At 38.8% G+C, this 21,409-nt stretch overlaps 1 protein-coding gene across 3 annotated transcripts in view; it reads left to right on the top strand.

Moving 5' to 3' along the window:
* Window positions 1-19,168, top strand: part of pacsin1a (protein kinase C and casein kinase substrate in neurons 1a) — a 35,570-nt gene extending 16,402 nt beyond the window's left edge. For 2 of the 3 annotated variants that reach the window (XM_084917700.1, XM_084917702.1), the window contains exons 2-10: window positions 6,137-6,266; window positions 9,043-9,199; window positions 9,331-9,566; window positions 10,744-10,899; window positions 11,240-11,415; window positions 13,617-13,737; window positions 13,834-13,940; window positions 14,684-14,880; window positions 17,010-19,168. In XM_084917700.1, the coding sequence (XP_084773826.1) occupies window positions 6,207-6,266; window positions 9,043-9,199; window positions 9,331-9,566; window positions 10,744-10,899; window positions 11,240-11,415; window positions 13,617-13,737; window positions 13,834-13,940; window positions 14,684-14,880; window positions 17,010-17,119 (1,320 nt within the window). In that variant the 5' untranslated portion in view covers window positions 6,137-6,206 and the 3' untranslated portion in view covers window positions 17,120-19,168. Of the gene's footprint in view, window positions 1-787; window positions 1,025-6,136; window positions 6,267-9,042; window positions 9,200-9,330; window positions 9,567-10,743; window positions 10,900-11,239; window positions 11,416-13,616; window positions 13,738-13,833; window positions 13,941-14,683; window positions 14,881-17,009 lie in introns of those variants that run through there. The other variant, XM_084917701.1, reaches the window with a different exon arrangement.
* Window positions 19,169-21,409: the final 2,241 nt, after the last annotated feature.

Here is a 21,409-nt window from a genome sequence, read left to right as displayed (position 1 = left end):
TCAGTGAAAGGCCTCCCTTTCTTCTCATGCGTCCTCTTTTACTCAGTCAGTAGAAGGGGATGGCATGCTGAGCTCAATCAAACACAGTCAACAACCATAGTTTAACAAAAACCAACTGCATATGAAAACACAAGCTGCTGCTTTTATTAGTTTCTTCGATTTAAGATATTAGTCGTTTTTATTACTGTAGAGCGCGAAACTGTTACTGAATTCATTTCGGGTAACCAACTTTGCCTTTCTGAAATGCCATTGTCTATATTCAGAGTGGAAAGAGATGGCTTGGTAATGTGCTGGAGTAAAGTTAGTTCATCTCGCTGAAATCTTCTTACTGTAACAAGCTTACATGTTTGCTGTGGTTCCCATTCAGTGCTTTAAAAGGCTTGTCAACACTGGGCCTTCTGACTGCATTAAGAACATTTGTGACACTTGGATCAGCAGTTTTCTTTAATTCTCTTGGAAGCAGTTTCTGCTCATGAGGTACAGGCTGGTTTCACGTGTGTTATGTTACTGTTAACAGGAGTGCTGAGCCATGGTGTGTCAGCAGTGCATTTGTAATGCTGGTAAAAGTTAACTCCTTGGGAAAAAACAAAACAAAACTGACAAATGTGGAGTCTCACAATAGCGCTGTCCTGTTGGTGTACAATATATGTTTCATCAACAATAAATTCCTCTTCACACTTCTCGTCTTTCTGTCTCACTTGTCCTACCCGCCTCTTTGCTCTTCTTGCTCGTGAACTCCCTCCCCCTCTAAAGCTATTCAAATGACACACTGCGGGATTATCCCTCAGCCTCTGAGACACGCTGGTTTGGTCAGACTTATCGTCCTCTCTGGGTTTACTTCGGCCACAGAGGTCAAAGCTGCAGAAATAAAATTTGCAACATATCGTTTATCGTTATAAGAGCTGATGTAAAGGACATATTTGGACTACAGTTTAAGGAGTTTGCTGTTTTAAGGAGCTGCGCTGTGTTTTCAAATTTGGATATTGGTTTTCTTTTTTCTTTTGTAGTGATGGAGTCAAACATGGTACGTGAATATGCAGAAGAAGTGGTAGTTACTAACAAATATGCAGAAGGCTGGATTGTAGCACTCAGTTATGTCCTTTTTTTGTCCACAATCAAAACAGGTTTCAAAAACATTAAGATTACAAAACGGATTGCTTTGTCAGCGGGTTTTTTTGTTGTTTTTTTCAGTGTGTGGGTTGTTTGTGATTTTCAATTTGCAAGACACATTCAAATGGATTTGCACAAAACAGCTATTATTGTTGTAATATTTCTTTGTGTGTGTTGCTATGCTTTGGGTGTTAAGTTATTATACAAGCCTTCATTTAGCACCATCTGTACCAAGCTTACCATGATGCTACAGTTTAGTTTTTTTCTGTAACATTCCTCCCAGTTAAATCACAAGGGAATGAGAGGTGTGTTCACAGCCACTCAGGTGGATTAACCTCAATAACTGGAGTATAAGCCCCTCTGTCTCTTGGGACACAGAGCACTCTCACAGTGGACCAAAACTGTGAATTTTCTGTCATGTATCCTCTTTGTGCTGTTGGACCTTCTAAGTTTACACTGATGACGTTTGAGTTCTTGGGCATAAAATGTTCACCAATATCATTTTATTACTTTCTTTATGTGTTTTGTTTAATAACTAAACTCAAAGTTCTTGCCTGTCATAAATACTAAAAACAATGCCTCAGACATTTTTGACTACAGCGACGCTCGTGGATGTCTGAAGGAATTTGTGAACATGCTTGTGGAATTACCTCTAATACTTTCTAATCATTAACATTGTGTAATATTGAATTAGTGTTCCATGTTTGGCTATGAGGTGGAACACTGGTATTGTGCCAGAGCTTAACTGGCTTTGATGTCACTAGGTATTGTAGTCACTGATGCCAAAGCTTATTGGGTGACTTGGCTGTGGGACAGGGTGCTGGACCAATGGCGTTTCTTGGCTGCTAGGATTAAGAACTGCTACTTTAGGGCTACTTAAATTTTGAGCTGCATGAGGTTGTCTTGCATCATAAAGTTGACTGTTTACAGTGTATGGATTTAACTTCATTAAACATAAATGCACGTTTGCATGTTGATTTAGAAAGTGAGGCCTGCCCTTTTGCTCTTCTTGTGTTCATATACAGTGCTATGGAAAAGAAATTTCCCCCTCACACGATTTAAATCATCAAAAAATGTTAGTAGCAGACAGAGGTAACTTGAGTAAATATGAAATGCAGTTTTTAAATAATAATTCAATTTATCAACTCTGTCCAAACCTAACTTACCCTGTGTGAAAAAGTAACTGGCTGTCTCACCCTTGACAACAAGAATTGCAGTCAAGCATTTGCAATACCTTGAAAGTCTTTCACGTTGGTGTGGAGGAATGTTGACTCACTTTGCAGAATGTTGTAATTCAGCCATGCTGAAACGTTTTTGTGCATGAATGACCTGTTTAGGTCATGCTATAGTATCTCAATCAGGTTTAAAATCTAGAATTTGACTAGGTCCCTTCAAAACCGTCATGTTGTTATTTCTCTGAGCCATTCAGAGGTGGAATTGTTGGTGTGTTTCGGATCATTGTCCTGCAGCATAACCTGAGTGTGCTTGAGCTTCACGGCATGAAGTGACAGCTGGACATTGTCCTTCTGGATTTTTAGGTAGAAAACAGAATCGTTGATTCCATCAATTACAATAAGTCGGTCAGCTCTCGAAGCAGCAAAGCAGCCCCAGACCATCACAATTCCACCACCATGTTTGACTGTTGTTATGGTGCTCTTTTTATGAAATGCTGTGTTGGGTTCTTTTGTGACCTCCTAGATGAGTCGTCAATGTTCTTTTGGAGTAATTTTGGTAGGCTGACCAATCCTAGGAAGATTCAGCTCTGTTTTAAGTTTTCTCTCTTTGTGGATAATGGCTTTCATCCTGGTTCACTTGATTCACAAAGACGTAAAAATGTCTTTATAACTCTTTCCAGACTGATAGATGTCAGTGACTCAGCTGTTTGAGATCTTGGTCTGATGTGCTGCTTTTTGAGACCTTTTAGCCTACTTAACTTTGTCAGACAGGTTCTATTTAAGTAATTTCTTGATTCAACATGTCTAATAGTAATCAGATCGAGATGTGGAACTAAAAAAGTACACATAGGTCCAGGTAGGTTTGTATACCTTTTTCCCCTTAATCAGTGAAATTGTTCTTATGCATCCAGATTATCTTTGTCTAATATTGAAATTTGTCTGATCTAAAACATAAAAGTGTGAAAAATATGGAAAAAAACTAACAAACAAGGAAGTGAACAAATGCTTTTTCAGAGCACTGTATGCATGCATGCATAGCATGAAGATGGTTCGCTGAAAAGCACTAAAATGATTACATGTCAATTCTAAACTTGGAATTTAGCACATTTTTAAAAAGTTAAAAGTGTCAAGCCTTAGTTGAGCATTAAATGTGCTGATATCTGGAATTTGTTATCTAACAGTGAAGCTACCTCTTACCTAGCTGTTCTCAGTTAGGCCAACCCTCCCATTTACCATAAGCTAACGACAGTTAAGCTAAGGGCATGAGGTAATGGTTCATGTGCGGACATGAGAATATAATCAGTATTCTCACATGTCAACGAAAGTGCTCACAATTTCCAAACATAAAGAAAGGGGATCTTGTCAGAGATTGAGTTCCTTGTCTGTGACGAGGACAGAGAGATAATTGGAGTCTTTTCGTCGTCATGGACAGCATTCAGTTATGCTGGGTGTGGCTGGCATCTATTGTAAAATACTAAAAGTCCTTGTATTTGTTGGGCAAGTGGTGAGCGTGGCTGACATATTTTCTCTGTGTCACATGGACTGACAGAAATGTAAGCTGTCCTCAGTTTTGAGAAGTGGGTTACTGTGGGTGTTCCCCTGCTGATCACACTTTTCACAGAAAGTACTGCAAGCTGTACAATATCACATAACATACTGCATATATGGGAAAATCGCTGGTGGAACTTTACACTCCTGTCTCAGATTCCTCTACGGCACAGGTGTCGAACTCCAGGCCTCAACCTATGTCCTGCAGGTTTTAGATGTGTCTTTGATCCAACGCAGCTGATTTAAATGGCTTAATTACCTCTTCAACGTGACTTAAAGTTGTCCAGAAGCCTAACTAATCATTTGATTCAGGTGTGTTGAAACAGGGTGAGATCTAAAACCTGCAGGACACCGGCCCTCGAGGCCTGGAGTTCGACACCCCTGCTCTAAGGCATCTGTTTTCCCAACCAGTTTAAGTCATTAGCTGTAATAAAGCTGATTCATACTCAAAATGACAATCATGCTAATGTAATATTTTTCTTTCTTCAATATCTTTATTATGAGGGTGGTAAGTCAAGTCTTTGCATTTTTTACCATTCGTCTTCTAAATTTTGGCAAACACACTTTGCATGTCAATGCATTAAAAGCTTTGTGTGTCTTATTTCACATAGTTTATCCCCTATTTTAAGGAATACAAGCGGCACTGACTGAACAAACTTATTGGTGGTAGTGCTTAGGCAGTGCTTTTTTTTTCTTGGCCTTGGATGGGAAAACATGAAGTATAATGTCATGTCTATCTTGAACCACTGCACAGGTTTAACAACATTCAGTAGTTCTGTAAGTATTTAAATCCATAAAACAACAACAAAAAAAAGCTCAGTATTCCTTTGTATATATATGTGCAGTTGTGAAATGTGTCACTCACTCAGAAAGGAGACATTGCACCTTTTTTTCCCCCTGGAACTGTTCGCTGCAACTGAAAGGCTCAAGTTGTCTTCAATTCAGTCTGTGACAGTAAAATTGCTAACTCCTAGAATAGCTCTGTTGTTTTGCAACCAGCAGAGAGTGCACTCTTGATAATAGTCAATGAATGAAAGCCTTGACTGCAGAAGAGCCTCAAAGACTGGCGTAAGCCTGGTGATAGTAACCAAGGGCTTTGATGAATACAGCTTGGCTAAATCAGTTATCTGTCGTCTGTAGAAACACTGACTGAACTGGCAGCAGACTCAGTCACGCAGGGTGCAAATGTGTTGTTGAACTCCCTGATAATGTGTTCATGTCCAGACTTTCTGTGAAAAAAAAAAGTTACTACTGACAATCCTTTCCTTGTATGACTTGATCTTGTGGTTTGAAGCCTCTTATTCATCTCACAGGGGAAATTAGGTTGTTTATGTTGTTAATATAGAAAGTGAGGTCAGGCCAGTTCAAGTCGAGCCAAATACAGAAAGCTGTTTTTTATGACTCATTCCAAGGATGAAGGTTGTTGCAGGAATTAATTTGTTCTTGACAGCAGATGGAGGTTGAAGGATGAAGCATGAAGGGCTAGGCTACTGTTTGAACATAATACTCCTTGTGATGCAGCCAGCTGCAGAACGCTGAGTCAGTTTATTCTCTGAAATGGCCACAACTCATCCTTCATCTGCTCTGACCTATAGCTAGCATACCTAACCATCCAACCCGATATCACAATAAAGCGTGTATCACGTGTACCACCATGTCCAATTCATGCTTTGCCTCTTCAAATTGTGAAATGTTGAATGTACACGCATCCAAGGTTGAACCATCGCTCAGGTTGGACTGTGCAGACTAAGAATCAATTAATCACACCCTTCCTTAATAATAATTTACAAAACTCTTTATCATTTTAATTAAAAGTGTTAGTAGTGTTAAAAGTTGTGTTTTGCTCTGTTGGGCCACATACAGAATTAGATAATAATTAAATCCACTGTAATTATAAAGACCCAAGAAACCGTGGCAGGGGAGGCTATAAATTTCATTGTCATACCGGCTGTTGCAGCGCTATGAAGAGCTCTCTGTCAAAGGGAAGACATTAGTCATGAGGACAAAATAGATTAGGTTTCAAACAGAGTTCAATACCAATATAATGGCCAGCAGTTTCTTCTGCTTGCACCTCTGTGGTAGGGTATTGAGTGAATGTCAAACAAATAAATATCAATCACCTTAAATACTTGAGGAACTGTGTTATGTACACCTTACTATGCAATCAGCAATCAAACAACATAATTAAAGAACACATTCAAATGTATAAATAGGAGTGTTGATCTTGTTTCTATTACTAAAGTTTTTGCTTTCTTGTGGTGTCGCTGTCTCTCATTATTGTTGTTCTCCTTTGCCTTCTTCAGTGCATGAGGAACCCAGCTCTTCTGCAGAGGATAGGTTTAGTCATTAGAGTGCTTCGCTTCATCCAGGAAAATGTCTGGCTCCTACGATGAATGTGCAGGTGGTGACGACACCATGGACAGCTTCTGGGAGGTAAAGCCACCGTCATATCTGTTCTCATGGATTTTCAAATTGTACCAAAACCTCTCACCCTCCATTTCTATTGATTTGGCTTCTGAAATCAAGCAATGCTATCAGTAAAAACATGAAACTGTTCTTAGAAGTAAATGCGTCACACACATCTTAATGAGGCTGTTTGATATCCATCCCCATTGAGTTTCCAGCCAGAGGGCCACTTGTGCTGTCCATTTTAAAGGAGGGTTTGATGCTTTTTGCTTTAGTGCCAAAACTTAAATTAGACTCTCTTATATCTACCCATTATATACGCTTCATCATCTTTATACCATCATATTCAGTGGAAAAATACTGATGACTTCAGTATGGACTTCAAACCCTGCAAAAGAGGGGTCATTTTGAGCAGTAGTTTGATGACTGCTTCAAAACGCCTTCATCTAATATGATGGAAGTACAGCAATCAGAGCGCTCACAGTACTCAAAATAAATGAGCAAATTTATTACACACAAATTATGAAGTATGAGGAAAAGTAAGGCAGGTTTGTTTATGAACCTTTCACCAGCAAGGGAATTCAAACTGGCATGCTTAAGGCAAAACGTAATGCATTAAGACAAGCTGTAAACCAGAGAGCAAAGTAATATAGGAGGCTAATTTGCATTTTAGCATGGTGTGTTTCTTTTGCTCCAAAGGGCATCATAAAAGTTTCCTCTTTATGAAAAGAAAAACATTTTTAAATAGCATTATCATAAAGCACTATATATAATAAAATTGTAATACTGAGGATAAAGTCAATAGATAAATGTTAAGGACATTAGCATATTTCCTTGTGGCCAGTTTCATAATAACTTTTTCTTTGCTGAAAATCTAAGAGTTTAATATAAATCTGGTAGAGACACTTCCTCAGCATTTTTTGTTTTGTTATTACTCTATAATAGTGAATGCACTGTTAATCAAATTTGCTTTGCTGTGTTAAGGGTTACAGTTAGCCAAGTAGTAATTTTGTCCCCTGGTGGAAACACAACTCTGTGTGTATGTGTGTGTGTGTGTGTGTGTGTGTGTGTGTGTGTGTGTGTGTGTGTGTGTGTGTGTGTGTTTGCACTTTAACCCCCCCAACTTAGTGATAATGAATTCCCTCAGTACAGAGTCTTCTTTGTGTTGTGGCTCTTAGCCACAGAGACTCAGACAAAGAGCCTCAGTCATCAGCCTCTCTGAGGCAGCCTTTCACCACATGCACCTGCCTATATCGTCTCTATACTAGCAGCACAGCTAGAGTCAGTTTATGGTTTATCAATGCTATAAAAAATGCTGTATCCTCATGTTTTGTCATCAGGAAGGCTTGTGTTTTATCCACACAGAATGGTTTTGCGGCTCAAACAGAGGGGCTCAGGTGTGTTTTCATGTGTACAACCAGTACACCAACGTGTTGTTGTTGGTGTGACTTGGCAAACTGCCACATAGGACAAAACTCACACCGTTAAACACCTGTCTCATGGCCTCCCTGCAGCTACCGTCTCAAACAGTAACCAAACATGCGTGCTCACGTCAGGACCAATCAGAGTGCAGCTTTACAGCCAGCGAGCACATCAGAGACGCACTCCATGATCTGTGTTTGTATTATGCTGTATATGACTATGTATTTATACCTATTCCACACACAGTCGGTCATATTTCTGTCTTTACTTTGTCATCTATCCCTGAGTATCTGACTGCATTACGCCTCTCAAGAGGATTAAAGCAGCTACCCACACACATACACTCACTAAAACACATTCATCCACACACACAAACTCAAGCCCGTGTCATTGCATAACTACACATGCACAGGCACTGGTAAACCCCTCTCCCTTCATCATGCACCATGAGCACACCCCCCTGCAGGCACAAAAGAGGTGGAGCCGCTCAGCCTGGCACTGCTTTTTTAAGGTAGTCCAAGTTAAGGGGGTGAGATGTAAAAGAAAATGCAATAAAATAAATATCGAGGTAGCATAACAGCTTTGATATTTTTAATTAAATAATGAAGTTGGCCGGAGCTTTCTGCTTGGATGGAGTAGCATATTGTATAATGCAATAAATGAAACATACACTCAATTGTCAGTTTATTAGTGAAACTGTGTATTAAAGCATGTTTTCTTTTGAAGACTTTTTATCAACTCTCCAGATTAAATGCTTCTGTAATGCTGCTGACACATTTTGATGTATGTTGTGTTGAATGTATAAACAGTACATAAAAGATGGATGTAGCTACTATGTCAACACTGATTGGTTGTACAAGCTAGAAGCGATCATCTATGGATAACAGGGTGTTACAGTGGTCAGGTTCAACAATGTGAATTAGTGCTATTTATACTAGCTGCCAGTTGTGAAATTATACAAACATAATAAGCTTTAATACAATTTAACCTGGCAAATATTACAAAATATTACAAAATTATGCACAGTTGACATAAAGACAGTGTAATAGCGTTTATTTCTGCTGTAAAGTTGGGCACTTTACCTTTGAGTCCATTAGGATTTACATACTTTTTGGAGCTAGCTTACAGTGGCCATTTGAGGGACTGCATTTGCAACTCCTTTGCACCCCGAATGCTGCTGCTTGGTTCGGGTATTCAGTCATACTGCAGTCTCTCAAATTCTTTGTATTTTTTCAGTAAATTTACAAGAGAGACATCAAACTGCCTTCACTTCAGTTATTCTCAGGGGGAAAAATGTCAGAGCTCTGTATATTTCTATGGTTGTTATATATGTACTGCAGATTGGTTACAAGTCCTTTCATTTGTTGCTCTCTGTCCTCAGGTGGGGAACTACAAACGTGCTGTCAAGAGAGTCGATGACGGCCATCGGCTCTGCAATGACCTTATGGGCTGCTTGCAGGAACGTGCCAAGATAGAGAAAGCCTATGGTGATCAGCTAACTGCCTGGTCCAAGAGATGGAGACAGCTCATTGAGAAAGGTCAGCTTTTGTTAAAGTGTCAACAAGATAAGAAGGTGCAAATGTACCGCGATCAATGTGTTTTTCACTATTCCACTGAGTAATATTACCCTGAAATTTTACTCGGAATCACAAAAAAATCCAACTCGCAGGTCCACAGTATGGCTCTGTGGAAAGGGCATGGCTGGCTGTGATGACAGAGGCGGAGAGAGTGAGTGAGCTGCACCAAGAGGTGAAGAACAACCTCCTTAACGAAGATGTTGAAAAAGTGAAGAACTGGCAGAAAGAAGCATATCATAAGCAAATGATTGGAGGCTTCAAAGAGGCCAAGGAGGCAGAGGAAGGGTTCAAGAAGGCTCAGAAACCATGGGCCAAAAAGCTCAAGGAGGTGAGAAAGATGAGGGCAAATTATTTTTCTGTAAGGTTACAGGACCATCTGCCCATCCATCACACTTTTATTAAACTTTAAATGGTAATCATAATGGGGATAGCAATACGGAAGCCAGACATTGCTAGCCATTGAAGCAGGATTTTATGACCATTTGCTATTGACTAAGTTATTATTTAACCCCTTTTCTATAAAATGGAATAGGATTACAGAAAGTAATAAATATATTCACAAAATATACATTAAGATGATAAAAGATGAGTGAAAGAGATCACTTTAATCTAAAATAGCCTTAGCTATTAGTTTCAGCAGCTGACGCTGGAACATTATTATTCTAGTAGTTTGAATAAAGTTTTTTTTTAAATCAGTGAAAAGGCTCAAATAGCAGATAGAGCAAGTTAATAAATGCTGAACGCAGTAGAGCATTAGCGAGTTAAGGGCCAGATATTACCCTCAGAAATAGGTGGAGGCTAAAATGATCAAAGAGAGTGAATGCTGGACTTTTATCCACTGGTTAGCCAGACGCTGGTTGAAAGGTGTTGATGTGTTGTTGTGGTTACGGTAACCAAACGATATCTGTGAAGACCATGTCCTAGAGTTGCTTTATTAAATGGTGGCACACGACATATATATGGTAGTTATATTAGCACATTTCTTTCTTTAAATCTTCAACTACTGTGCATGACTTTCATTCCCATGCAGCATTTCAAGTAACCTCCTGGAACTGAGGGAAAAAACGTATCTTTTGGGTTAACCGTTCTATGATTTGTGTGTCCACTACAGAGGACATAAATGAATAGACTGGGTCTCAGGAGGATAAACATTATGTGAGTTAATTAACTATGCGTCACTGGATGAAGTCTTGACTTCCTGCTTAGGGAGAAACTTTGTATACTGATATCAGTTCCTGGCACAAGTACCAGACCAACAACCTAAGGCGAGCTCCTAATCAATGAAGAAGAGCAAATAGTGGTCGTGCATTCATGCTGGAGAAAATTGCACATATCATTCACTACTGATTTGAAGTGTCCTAAATAGAAGAATTAACCAAATACATTAAATTAGTTACCTATTTTATTTTATACTGTATAGTTTCTATTCTTGTGTTCCTTTAATCAAACCATCAGATCATGTTCTGTATCTGTGATACTAGCAATGTCCGTGTTTGAATCTACAGATGGAGGCAGCTAAGAAAACATACCACATGGCCTGCAAGGAGGAGAAGCTGGCTGCAGCCCGAGAGGCCAATGGCAAGACTGAAGCTTCTGTCACACCAGACCAGCAGAAGAAACTCCACGAGAAAGTGGACAAATGCAAACAGGATACGCAGAAGGTAATAACCTTAAAGTGGGCCTGTTATGCTTTTCCTGATTTTTCTGACCAAAGGTTTCCAGTAATTAGGTCAACGAGTGTGCAAGTAATCCCTATGAGCCAGGCTTCAAACTGCTGTTTTAGACAGTTCGCTTCTATTCTTGGATCTGTCTGATGTCAAAAAGAGGGGAGTTCTGGCTCTGTGAGCAGCCCCATGCTACTGCTGTTCAAATGTTCTCTTTGCAAGGGGCAGTCTATCAGAAGGAAGTTATAGAAGGGCTGCTCCAAGGCCCAATATGAGATTATTCTCCACTGTTTATTGTCCGTAGATGACTCACCGTGTTTTCTTGTTTCTGTTCCAGGCTAAAGAAAAGTATGAGAAGTCTCTGGAGGAGCTAAGCAAGTGCACTCCTCAGTACATGGAGTGCATGGAGCAGGTGTTTGACCAATGCCAGCAGCATGAAGTCAAAAGGCTGACCTTCCTTAAGGAAGCCTTGCTGGATATCAAACGCCATCTTAACCTCACTGAGAACCAAAGGTTAGTCAGAATGAAGGTTGGGTTGCACATTAAGCACCTCTGCAGTTTGGCAGGAAATGTATACCATTGTATAGACTATCATTCTGTGTGGGCACATGTGAAGTAGGCAATGGATGCTTAGAATATAGTTACTTAATTGTACTTTTAATCAAAAGTAGTCACACTGAATACAAATTAAAATTCGATTAGTCTGATTCGTCTTGTGTCACATTTGACACAGTTCACTGCAGTCTGATTAATTTCAACAGACACCCAAACCAGGCATGTGTTTCTCATTAGTTTTGAGACTCTCGGTGCTAATTAACCGATGATTCAGTCAGTGGCATTTCTGACAAACTGAATTTAGTCCAGAGTGAATGCTTGTCATATTCTAGATTTTTTTTTTTTGTTATCCTGCATTTAGCAAACAAAGCCATGAGCCACAGAAAAGTGATTTTCAGGTTTAATCGTTCACCTTTGATTTGATTTATTCTAACATTTTCACTCCTTTCCCAGCTGTAAAGCCTACTCCAGCTGTCGTTGGGTGAGAGACAGAGTACGCCCTACAGTCTATCGCTGAGCAGTGTCTATTTAATTAAAATAAACCCAACTATTTCAGTGCTATAATGCTAAAAACAAAATCCCTCTCCAACTAAAGCAGGCTATTAGGAACTTTTTTACTTAAAAAAAAATATTGCCATGTAATAGATATTATGACCATTACTTTGCAATGAAGTCATTCATTCAATGCTGCTTGATCTTATGAAAAAATGCCACACTACACTGTTTTTACTTGCAATTTCCAGTAAGAACAACACAAAAAGTGTTATCAGTCTTGACAGTTAACAATAAGAAGAGGAGAAAGGAGCCAGGAAATGCTTGTGGATGAAGACAGCTTCCAAGATACTTGTGTTTGTGTTCTCAGTGCTTCTCTCTAAATGTGTTTAATCGACTAGAAGAGGTCAAAAGTGACAACTCAAATCCAATATGAGCCCACGAGTTTCTCCAAACACTTTCAAAAAGCAAGTTAAAGTCACTTTAAGAACAATTTCTCTGCAGGTGTGCTGTAAACCCTTTGCTCTGATTACAAGCCAGCAGTCGACCCTGATGGTGACAGAAGTGACAATTTGCCACTTCAGTCAACTCAGCAATCTGTAAACATTCAGTCTTCTCCATCTAACTGCTCAGATGGATACAGTCATGTTGGATGCAGCTGTACAGTGGCCAGCAGATACTTACACGTGTGAAGATGAAATGAACTGGAATTAAGAAGAGGAGTCAATACTAATTACTGAAATCAGAAAGCAATAGTTAGAAATAAAACATAAGCTTACCTCAGATAGCTGATGAGGATAGCACAGAGGAAGAGTGGCTGTGCATGCACTCTCTGATCACCTTTACTATTATGGGTGATATTTTGAGTTATGTTTGGTACATTGTCCTCTTTGTGTTAGGTTATGTTAGGGTCCAAGACCGGTCATGTGATAAGATAAGATAATATAGCCTTTATTAGTGAATTCTGACATAAACACAACGGTAGCCTACAAGTGAAAAGATTTATTTTAAAATTAAGACATCTACAGTTTTTTTAACAGTAGGTTTAAATTGCTGATGTTAATAACCTATCATAACCTATAGGGTGTCATTTTAGCTGAGTGGGAAAGCAGGTGACCACGTGCCACATGGCTGGAGTGCAGTAGCCCAGGTTTGAGGCCTTTTCCTGCATGCCTTCTCCCTCTCTCTCCCCCTGCTTCCCTGTGTTTCTTCACTACTTTACTATGCATTAAAGACAAAAATGCCCAAAAAGATAGTAATAATATTATAAACTATGCATGTCTTCACAGTAGTTTTGTTATCCACAGGTGTTAAAATAGGACCCCAGACATACTGGTTTAGCCTGTAATTAGAGGAAGAAAACTGCAGGATCATTGTTCTCTTTTTAATCCATTACACATTGCCATGGTTTGGGTAAACAGTGGCAACATAAATACCAACATCGTGGTACAAAACAGGGCCATTCAGAGTAAATATGTCCACTGTTGAGAACCCCAGCTTTACCAGAAAATTCAGGGAGACACTTTAGTCCTGTCGTCACCCAACACTAGATCTCTTTCAACCTAGAATTTGAACTACACTGGTGATTCTGTTGCCAAATTGGCAGCACCCACAGGTCCCTTCTGGCACTTTTATTGTCACTATTTGTTCCATTTTCCTCTCTTCAGCTATGCCACAATATACAGAGAACTGGAGCGCACGATCTTGGCTGCAAACACGCAGGAGGATCTCAAGTGGTTCAGCAACAACCACGGCCCAGGAATGCACATGAACTGGCCCATATTTGAGGTGCAATGCCAAGCCATCACAAAAAAAACGTGTACGACACCTCTCCCCTTTATTTTTTACATTACTTTATGTGCTTCTCTTCTCTCTCCTCACCAGGAGTACAACCCAGACCAGGCTTCAGCTCCTCCAAAGAAGAAGAAACCAGACGGAGCCCCACCCACTCCTAGCACTGACCATGTGGCTCCACCTGGTGACCGTAGCAGGTTAGTTCAAGAGATCTGCTAGTGTATTTTACGGTCACATATTTTTGAGTCAAATCTAGCAATAAAATTACAAGATGACTAATAATTATTTTTATTCAGTTTTATTTTATTTTAAATGTTTATCTTTTGTGAACAAATCTCATTGGGGAAGCTAAAACCAGCCTGTTTCAAGATTTTTACATTTTTAGACTTCATAATCTTCCACTTTAACACATATTAATTTTAATCTCACATGTTGATAAAGTATATGTTTCAGTTTTCAGCCTAAAGTACCACAAAGATGTTTTGTGTACCTGTGGTTTAAGAGTCTGTCACTTTAAATCGTCCCACCTGAGCCTTTCAGGAAGAAGACTGTGTTTAAACTGTTTATACTGAAGTCCAAATTTAATTATACACAATATATTGTCACAGCATTACTACAAAGTAAAGCCAGCAAAACTCTTTCATAGCGCATGCCATCATGGAGCTACAAGTGTCAGGTGTCATGTTTTAGCTTCTCTAGACTCCCCTGATGCATGTTCCCAGTGTTTTCTGTGAATGCAGAATAACTCTTTTCATAACACTGATCCTTAACACCAGAATAGTTTTTAGACAGTCACGAAGGTCTGTGGCAGGCAGCTCATTTCTGACATTGGCTAGCAGGATTAGTTTGTTAATGGTTTTGACCTGTTCAAAACCTTTAAATTTCAGTCTTTTGTTTTGGAAACATCCTAATGTCAGCCTCCCTTTTCTCTCTCTTCCAGTGTGAGCAGCTATGAGAAGAACCAAGCTTATTCGACTGAGTGGTCTGATGATGAGCAGCCCGCTGCATACTCGGGCAATGAGAACGGTGGGAATGGCAATTCATTTGAAGATGATTCCAGCACTGGGAGAGGGGTACGCGTGCGTGCTCTCTATGACTACGAAGGCCAGGAGCAGGATGAGCTCTCCTTTAAAGCAGGTACATGTGCATGACCGGGTGACATAGTTTGGGGATTTTGTCAATAATCATGCCATTCAGCTCAAGCGTGCCAATTACTACAACAAAAATGCAGTTAAATTTTTATTTTATGTTATTGAGGCTGTAGATTTCAGATAAGATGACAAGCTGTAGCTTGATGCAGGTGTTCAAAAGCAACTTGGCCTAATATGTATTTTCAAGTTCCTTCCTCTGTAGAAAATAGCAATGATGAGTCAATAATAGCCACATGGACAACAAATTACAGGGACTTGCTAACACTTAACAGAAGCTCCAAAGCTAGTCCAAAACAGTGCTCTAGAGCCATCACAGTGACATGACTAACAATTTAAAGGCAAACCATAAACAGAAGAATAGCTACTGAAGAAGCAACAGCTGTGTATCTTTGTCTTGCTCCTCCCTCTGCATCCATATTTTAACCACACTGTGAGTGAAGGTCTTTGTTCATGAAGTTGTCGCCTGATAAAGACATGAAACAAACAAAGCGACACCCCACCCCCTGCCCAAACTCTTCTGGCACAGAAACTTTCTTTGTGTTGCTCCCTGAATATTTGTCAGGAGTCGTCTCACCTGCAAGCTGTTGTATGTATTCTGTTTAAAAACCATTGAAAGCACCTCCTGTCGCTTCCTTAGAGGCAAACAAAATGAATCACACTTCTTCTTTGCTAGTATTTGTTTACCTGACATCAGTGAAACTCCTTACCTTTTAATGGTATGTTACTGCTTTTCTTTGCACTTTACTGCCAGAAAGAAAAACTGCCCTGGATAATTTTAAGATGTTTGACATTTGTTTGGGGATCAAACTGGATTGTGTGGCCCAAAGAGTGTTCACAGAAGTTGAACACTCTTTGGGCCTGAAAAAGGTTTCAGAGATGAGTGGTTGATGTCATGTTGTTCACAGAACAAGTTGAACAACATGACATCAACCACTCATCTTTGAAACCTTTTTCTGACTCCAGTCAGGCCCACTGGTTGGTTTTGGAAAATGTAGGCATAAATATCGGACTCTTAACTCCTTTTTTATTACTTTAACAGCTTTTCCTACTGATAAAGACCGTCCCTATGGTTACTCATACTACACCAATGAAATTAAGTAACAGACAAACAAACCAACATAGGGAACTACTATAGTAATTTATGCCTTGATTTAGTTTTAGTTTAGTTTAGTTTGCTTGTTTTTACAGTGACTGAATAAACAAAACATTTCTCTTTTATTGTGACAGGACAGGGTGGGCAATCAGAATGTTTCCCTTTATTTTACACATTTATTTCTTACAAGTTAAGCCTAAAGAGACAGTTTTCTTGTATTTACAAGAGCAACATGTCTTTAATATGTAGAAAACTTGAGACACACAGTGAAACTGCATTTCCTTTTCTTATATTAAGAGATCTCAGTGATTAAATGTGTTGTTAAACTTCGTTACACTGAGAGAAAGGGAAGCTTCACTGATCCAGCCGACTTAAAATCAGGGTGAGCAGCATGTGGCCCACAATGTCAAATGAGTTTGACATCCTTGATCTAAAGGAATACTTTATTCTCTGAGGATATACAAATAAAATGATACTATAAATGCTGTAAATTCTGTGTAAGTTATTCTTGTACAAGAAAGTGAAGAACAGACAAGTTGTGGGTTTTTGACATATTATCTATCGGACAGTTTTGCTTTTTTCCCCTAACAGCCTTAAAGCACAAATACACAACTAACCAGCGTTACCAACACAGCACACATTTGATGTCACTCTAGCTGTTTATTCATGTTTCTGGTGGTTGTGCTACGCTAAGTTAACCTGCTGCTGGCCTATTTAGTTTAATCTATTTTATAGTTTTGGTGGAAAGTTCAAAGTCTCATTTATACAACATAATGTTATTTTACAAACTATGCTTACTGTAACAGCAAAGAAATAACTAGAATAAAGGAGCTTTTGGGTGGTTCTACCTTGCAACTGTATGCTTACTAGAGTGAGGATTTTATTTTTTTTTCTTTCCGGTGATTTATTATCAAAATACATAATAAAAGAGAAAATGTGGAAATATTGTGATGAATAGCTCTGCTTTAGATTTAAGTGAAACGTACGAGTGTGCTGATTAAGGAATCATTTACCTTTTGCAGGCGATGAACTGACCAAGACTGAGGATGAAGATGAGCAAGGCTGGTGTAGAGGTCGTTTGGACAACGGCAGAGAGGGACTGTACCCAGCCAATTATGTCGAGGCAATCTAGTCACATTACTGGACAAGGATATGCCATTGGAGGCAGCTTGAACTGTCCCGTCCAATTGCACCGCACATAGCCAGAGACTTAAGAGCAACACATCCCTTGCCCAACAGATGCGCCAAGCAGTTTTGCCTAAATAAAACTTAGTAACCTAAAAGACAATATATCAGTATAATATATTTTATCCAGCATTTGGGGTGGGCGAACTTACACATTTAAAAACAGGAGCAGCAGTTATTCCAGTATATACACACTCAACTATAACATCAAGACAGTGCAGGAACACATTGCTTGTCTGTGTAGCTGTATTTAACAATATAATGCAGCTTATTTAAACTGCAGTGAGTTCACTTGTGAAAATGGGAAGATAATATAATCAGTTGTACCCATTTGACAAAGATGAGCTTCTCTAACCTGCATTGTGTATATACAGTGTGATGCCATTTTGTGTAGCATTTTTAATGCTGTGTACGGTCAGCCATCATTCTCACATCAGGAATGCTGTGTAGTTTTAAAAGTACCACTGACAGTATCCTCTTTTTGTTTTTTTGTTTGTTTGTTTTTTCTTTGTGATTTGGTCCAACCTCTTTTCCAGTGTGTGCAGTGCTACGTGTGTTAACTGTTTCTGAACTTGCATAGCAGCATGTGCTATGCAACGACGTGCATTCCCTGAATCCTGCAGCCTTGTTTAGGCTCCAACCTGATGCAACACTTCAACTACAAATGCAGAGATTACTTCTTAGCATCACAAGCTTCTGGACATGCACATGCTTCTAATTTCACAAGAGAAAGCTTGTTGATGAACTGATTTTATGTTGGTTTGTTTTGCTTTCAACATCTGTTTTTCTTAGCGTCACAAATCCTTTGAGAAAACCATCTTCATGCAAATCATGGAAAGGATTTACAGTTTTTCACAGAAGCTCTCATCCTTGGTTCAGTAATTCCTTACTATATCCCGCTACTGATAACGAGAAAGACCTGCGATGCATTCCCTCAGAGTGAAGGCGGATCAAGTCATCATGAGGTTTCCACTGCAGTTTGAGAGGAGGGTTTTGAACAGTGCATATGCTGGGGACTTTTCTTCCAGAGTGAAGGGCCAGTGGAGGCATCTCAGTGTGTTACTGTGCTACAGACTGTTGTCTGAAGATTGAAGCCTCTCCAACAGGACATGAATGTACTAGTGTTTGGGCTTGAAAGAGGGCGTGTCGTATAAGCATTGTTCTCCACTGTCATTTAAAGCCTTGCCTAGCAAAAAGCACTAGTTATGTGGCCCGTTTTAATGCTGAGCCAAAGAACGACCCAATACCATCAACTATCTGTTTTCACTCCGTGCAATAATTTACCATATCAGTGGGAAGCAGCTTCACTGAAGATCAACTTATAGTTGCTTCACAGTCCATCAGAATTCAGTTGTCAAAAAACCCAAACATGTTACAAAATACTGGGGATACATATGACAAGTACTGCACTGCATGCAGGATGACTTACAGGGTGCATTACATGGTTATTTTTGAAATCTTGCACCATTTAAATTAAAACCATAGCAGGAATTGCATTTATCAAAAGTGGATTAGTGAGTTATCTTGCTACCAGTTGCACCTAAATCTGATTAGATTGGAGATTGCTATTTATAACTTAGTTTAAATGTCACCAGACTAACAGCAGTCAGATGTGTTTAGCTTTGTGTCTGGAACAGGATTTGACAGGTTTTGGGTCTCACACATGAGGAGAAACACATCACCAGCTCACAAGTTGTGTCTTAGAGTAAAGCTGTCCAGCATAGCAAAAAGGACTCCTGTCATAAAAATGTCATACATCCTCGATGCACATGCGCACACACTTCCACACACGTGCAAACACACATGCATTAAGCAGGATATACATACACAATACACACAGGTTCAAATGCATAATCCACATTATCAGGTTAATATTCTGAGGGAAAACATCTCCATCACCCAGTGTGTATGAGTTGTGTAAATGTAACAAAAAAACCACAAAAAAATGCAAGTGATTGACTATTAAGACAAAATGTAGTGTTATACATGTAAATGTGTTTCATTAAATAACAGCAATGGAAAACATATTAAGTAATAGGTACCATATTGTATGAATTTTATTGCAATGGAATTGTCAGTGTATCATAAAAGCGTGACGTTACCCCACGCTGTCAGATTTGTATATGATGATGTAATTTAAAGATTATATTCTATTGTAACTGTACAACTGTGTTGAGTTGAAAATGAGACCTAACCATGTTGAGGCAGTAAAAAGGTGTACATGTAAAATGCTTTTTTATGTTGATCTCTTCCTTATGCACACAGGGGACAGCAGCTCATGTTGTGGAAACCCTTTATTAGCGGTCTAGAAGATGTATGTTCATAGTTAGTGATGTACTTTTATCTCCTAACTGGTGTAGTGCCTGTTCATCTTGATGTAACAAGTTCATTTAAATATGCATAAAGATGATTATGATCACAGATAATGACGATAGTGATGAAAAACCCAAATCAAATTTGTTGTGATGGTGTCAATATTGCGATATTGGTTTGAAAGGGAAACAAGTTTGTTGACAAAAAAGTAGCCTCTGTGTGTTTTTTTGTCTGTAGACAGTATGATTTGGAGTTATTTGTTATTAAACCATTAATTTAATTTAGTGGCACTTTATAATAATGTCACGCCATAAGGAATTAGCAAGTTCTTAATTTGTCATTTATCATTACTCCGCTTTATTATGCTATCTATAAATACAGATATGTTTATCCATCTGTTACTGTTACATCATTTACAGCTACCACTGCTACGACATCACTGGTAGTAATAATCAGAATCATCGTCGTAGTCATAATGTTATATCTGTCTTTATAAATGGCATACTAAGGAGGAGTAATGCTATATGATGATGAATGAAGCACTTGCTAATACCTTACTGCTAATACCTTACTAATGCTTAATAGTGTAACATTATTATAACGTGCTACCAATTTATTTATTTTTATTGTAGAGCATGGGCATAAACCATGCCATATCACTGACACATAAAAAGTGCTATTTATCAAGACTGGTTTAATAATAAAACATTTCCTAACTTTGAATTAAATACACCTGGATGGGAATATTAGAAAATGCAATTCTAAAACTAGAGGGGCACTTGAAGAGCCAAGGCCAAAGAAAGAGCCACTGACTGGTTCTTTTTTTAGCCCACTAGGCATCAAACCTTGGAAAAACAGAAAGCATCTACCTTCAAAGATCACTAAGTTCCACTTTTAATAAACTGAACTATTTATTTAGATCATCTTTTCTAAAGGTCTTAAATTAAAGAATGATACATTATAAAGGAGATTAGTGTTATGTTTTAAAGACAAATGACTTCATTGCTGCATTCATCACCTTAATGGGGAACTTCCCAGAATGGAAGTTAGGAGAACGTTAGAGAGATCACCGGATCTACCTGAGACAGGTGTGCCATGCCCTGGTTATGCTATACATGAAAAGGAGACCTGATACTGCTACACTGCAAGCTGAGCAGTAATGCCGCTCCGGGATCTGACTGTCCAACACTCAGGTGGATCTTTTGTGGATGTGTTATGCTGATTTTCAAGCACATCTTTTTAATTCTTGGACTCCAAACAAGCATTTTAAACTTTTTCTCCTTTTCTTCTCATTGGCCCTTCATAAATAAACTCACTGCAGCAACTTCAACTACTTGTAGCGACTATTTTAACTTTAAAAATGCCAGATGTGTCTGATAAATACATTTCAGCTCTCCGAGCAATCCAGAGAATTTATGAATCTCATCAGTAGTATCATCCAACCTATGTCACATGTGTTCACAAAACACCAAGACACCAAGAAAGTTATATTTATATATGCGTTATATATAAATATAGACTGTTATATAGGCTGAAGAATTTGCGGTTTTCTTTTTTTCAGTTAATAATCAGCATTTAAAATCTGTCACAGATGGCAAAGCCCTTTTAAGATTAATGATGGAATCACCAAGTATTAGACACATTTTTGTTCCTTGTACATACGTTCACTAGTTACACCTTGCTAGCACTGAGTTGGACAAACTTTTGCATTCAGAGCTGCGTTAATTTGTCATGTCATAGACTCAACAAGGTGCTGGAAATATTCCTGAGGGTTTTTTTTTTTTTTTTTTTAAATCTTTACACTTTCTCATAGTAAAACATACAGCCGCCATCATAACAGCCATTATTTAAAGGTTTAATTTTCTTTCTTGGAATCTGCTAGTGAGTCGCTTCATAAAACCATGAAAAGCATGACCACACAGGC

This window comes from Perissodus microlepis, chromosome 20 (assembly GCF_051167445.1).
Source record: "Perissodus microlepis isolate ML-2025 ecotype Zambia chromosome 20, ASM5116744v1, whole genome shotgun sequence".
NCBI lineage: Eukaryota > Metazoa > Chordata > Actinopteri > Cichliformes > Cichlidae > Perissodus > Perissodus microlepis.
The sequence above is the reverse complement of the archived record's forward strand: the minus strand, read 5'-3'. Positions and strand labels throughout refer to the sequence as shown.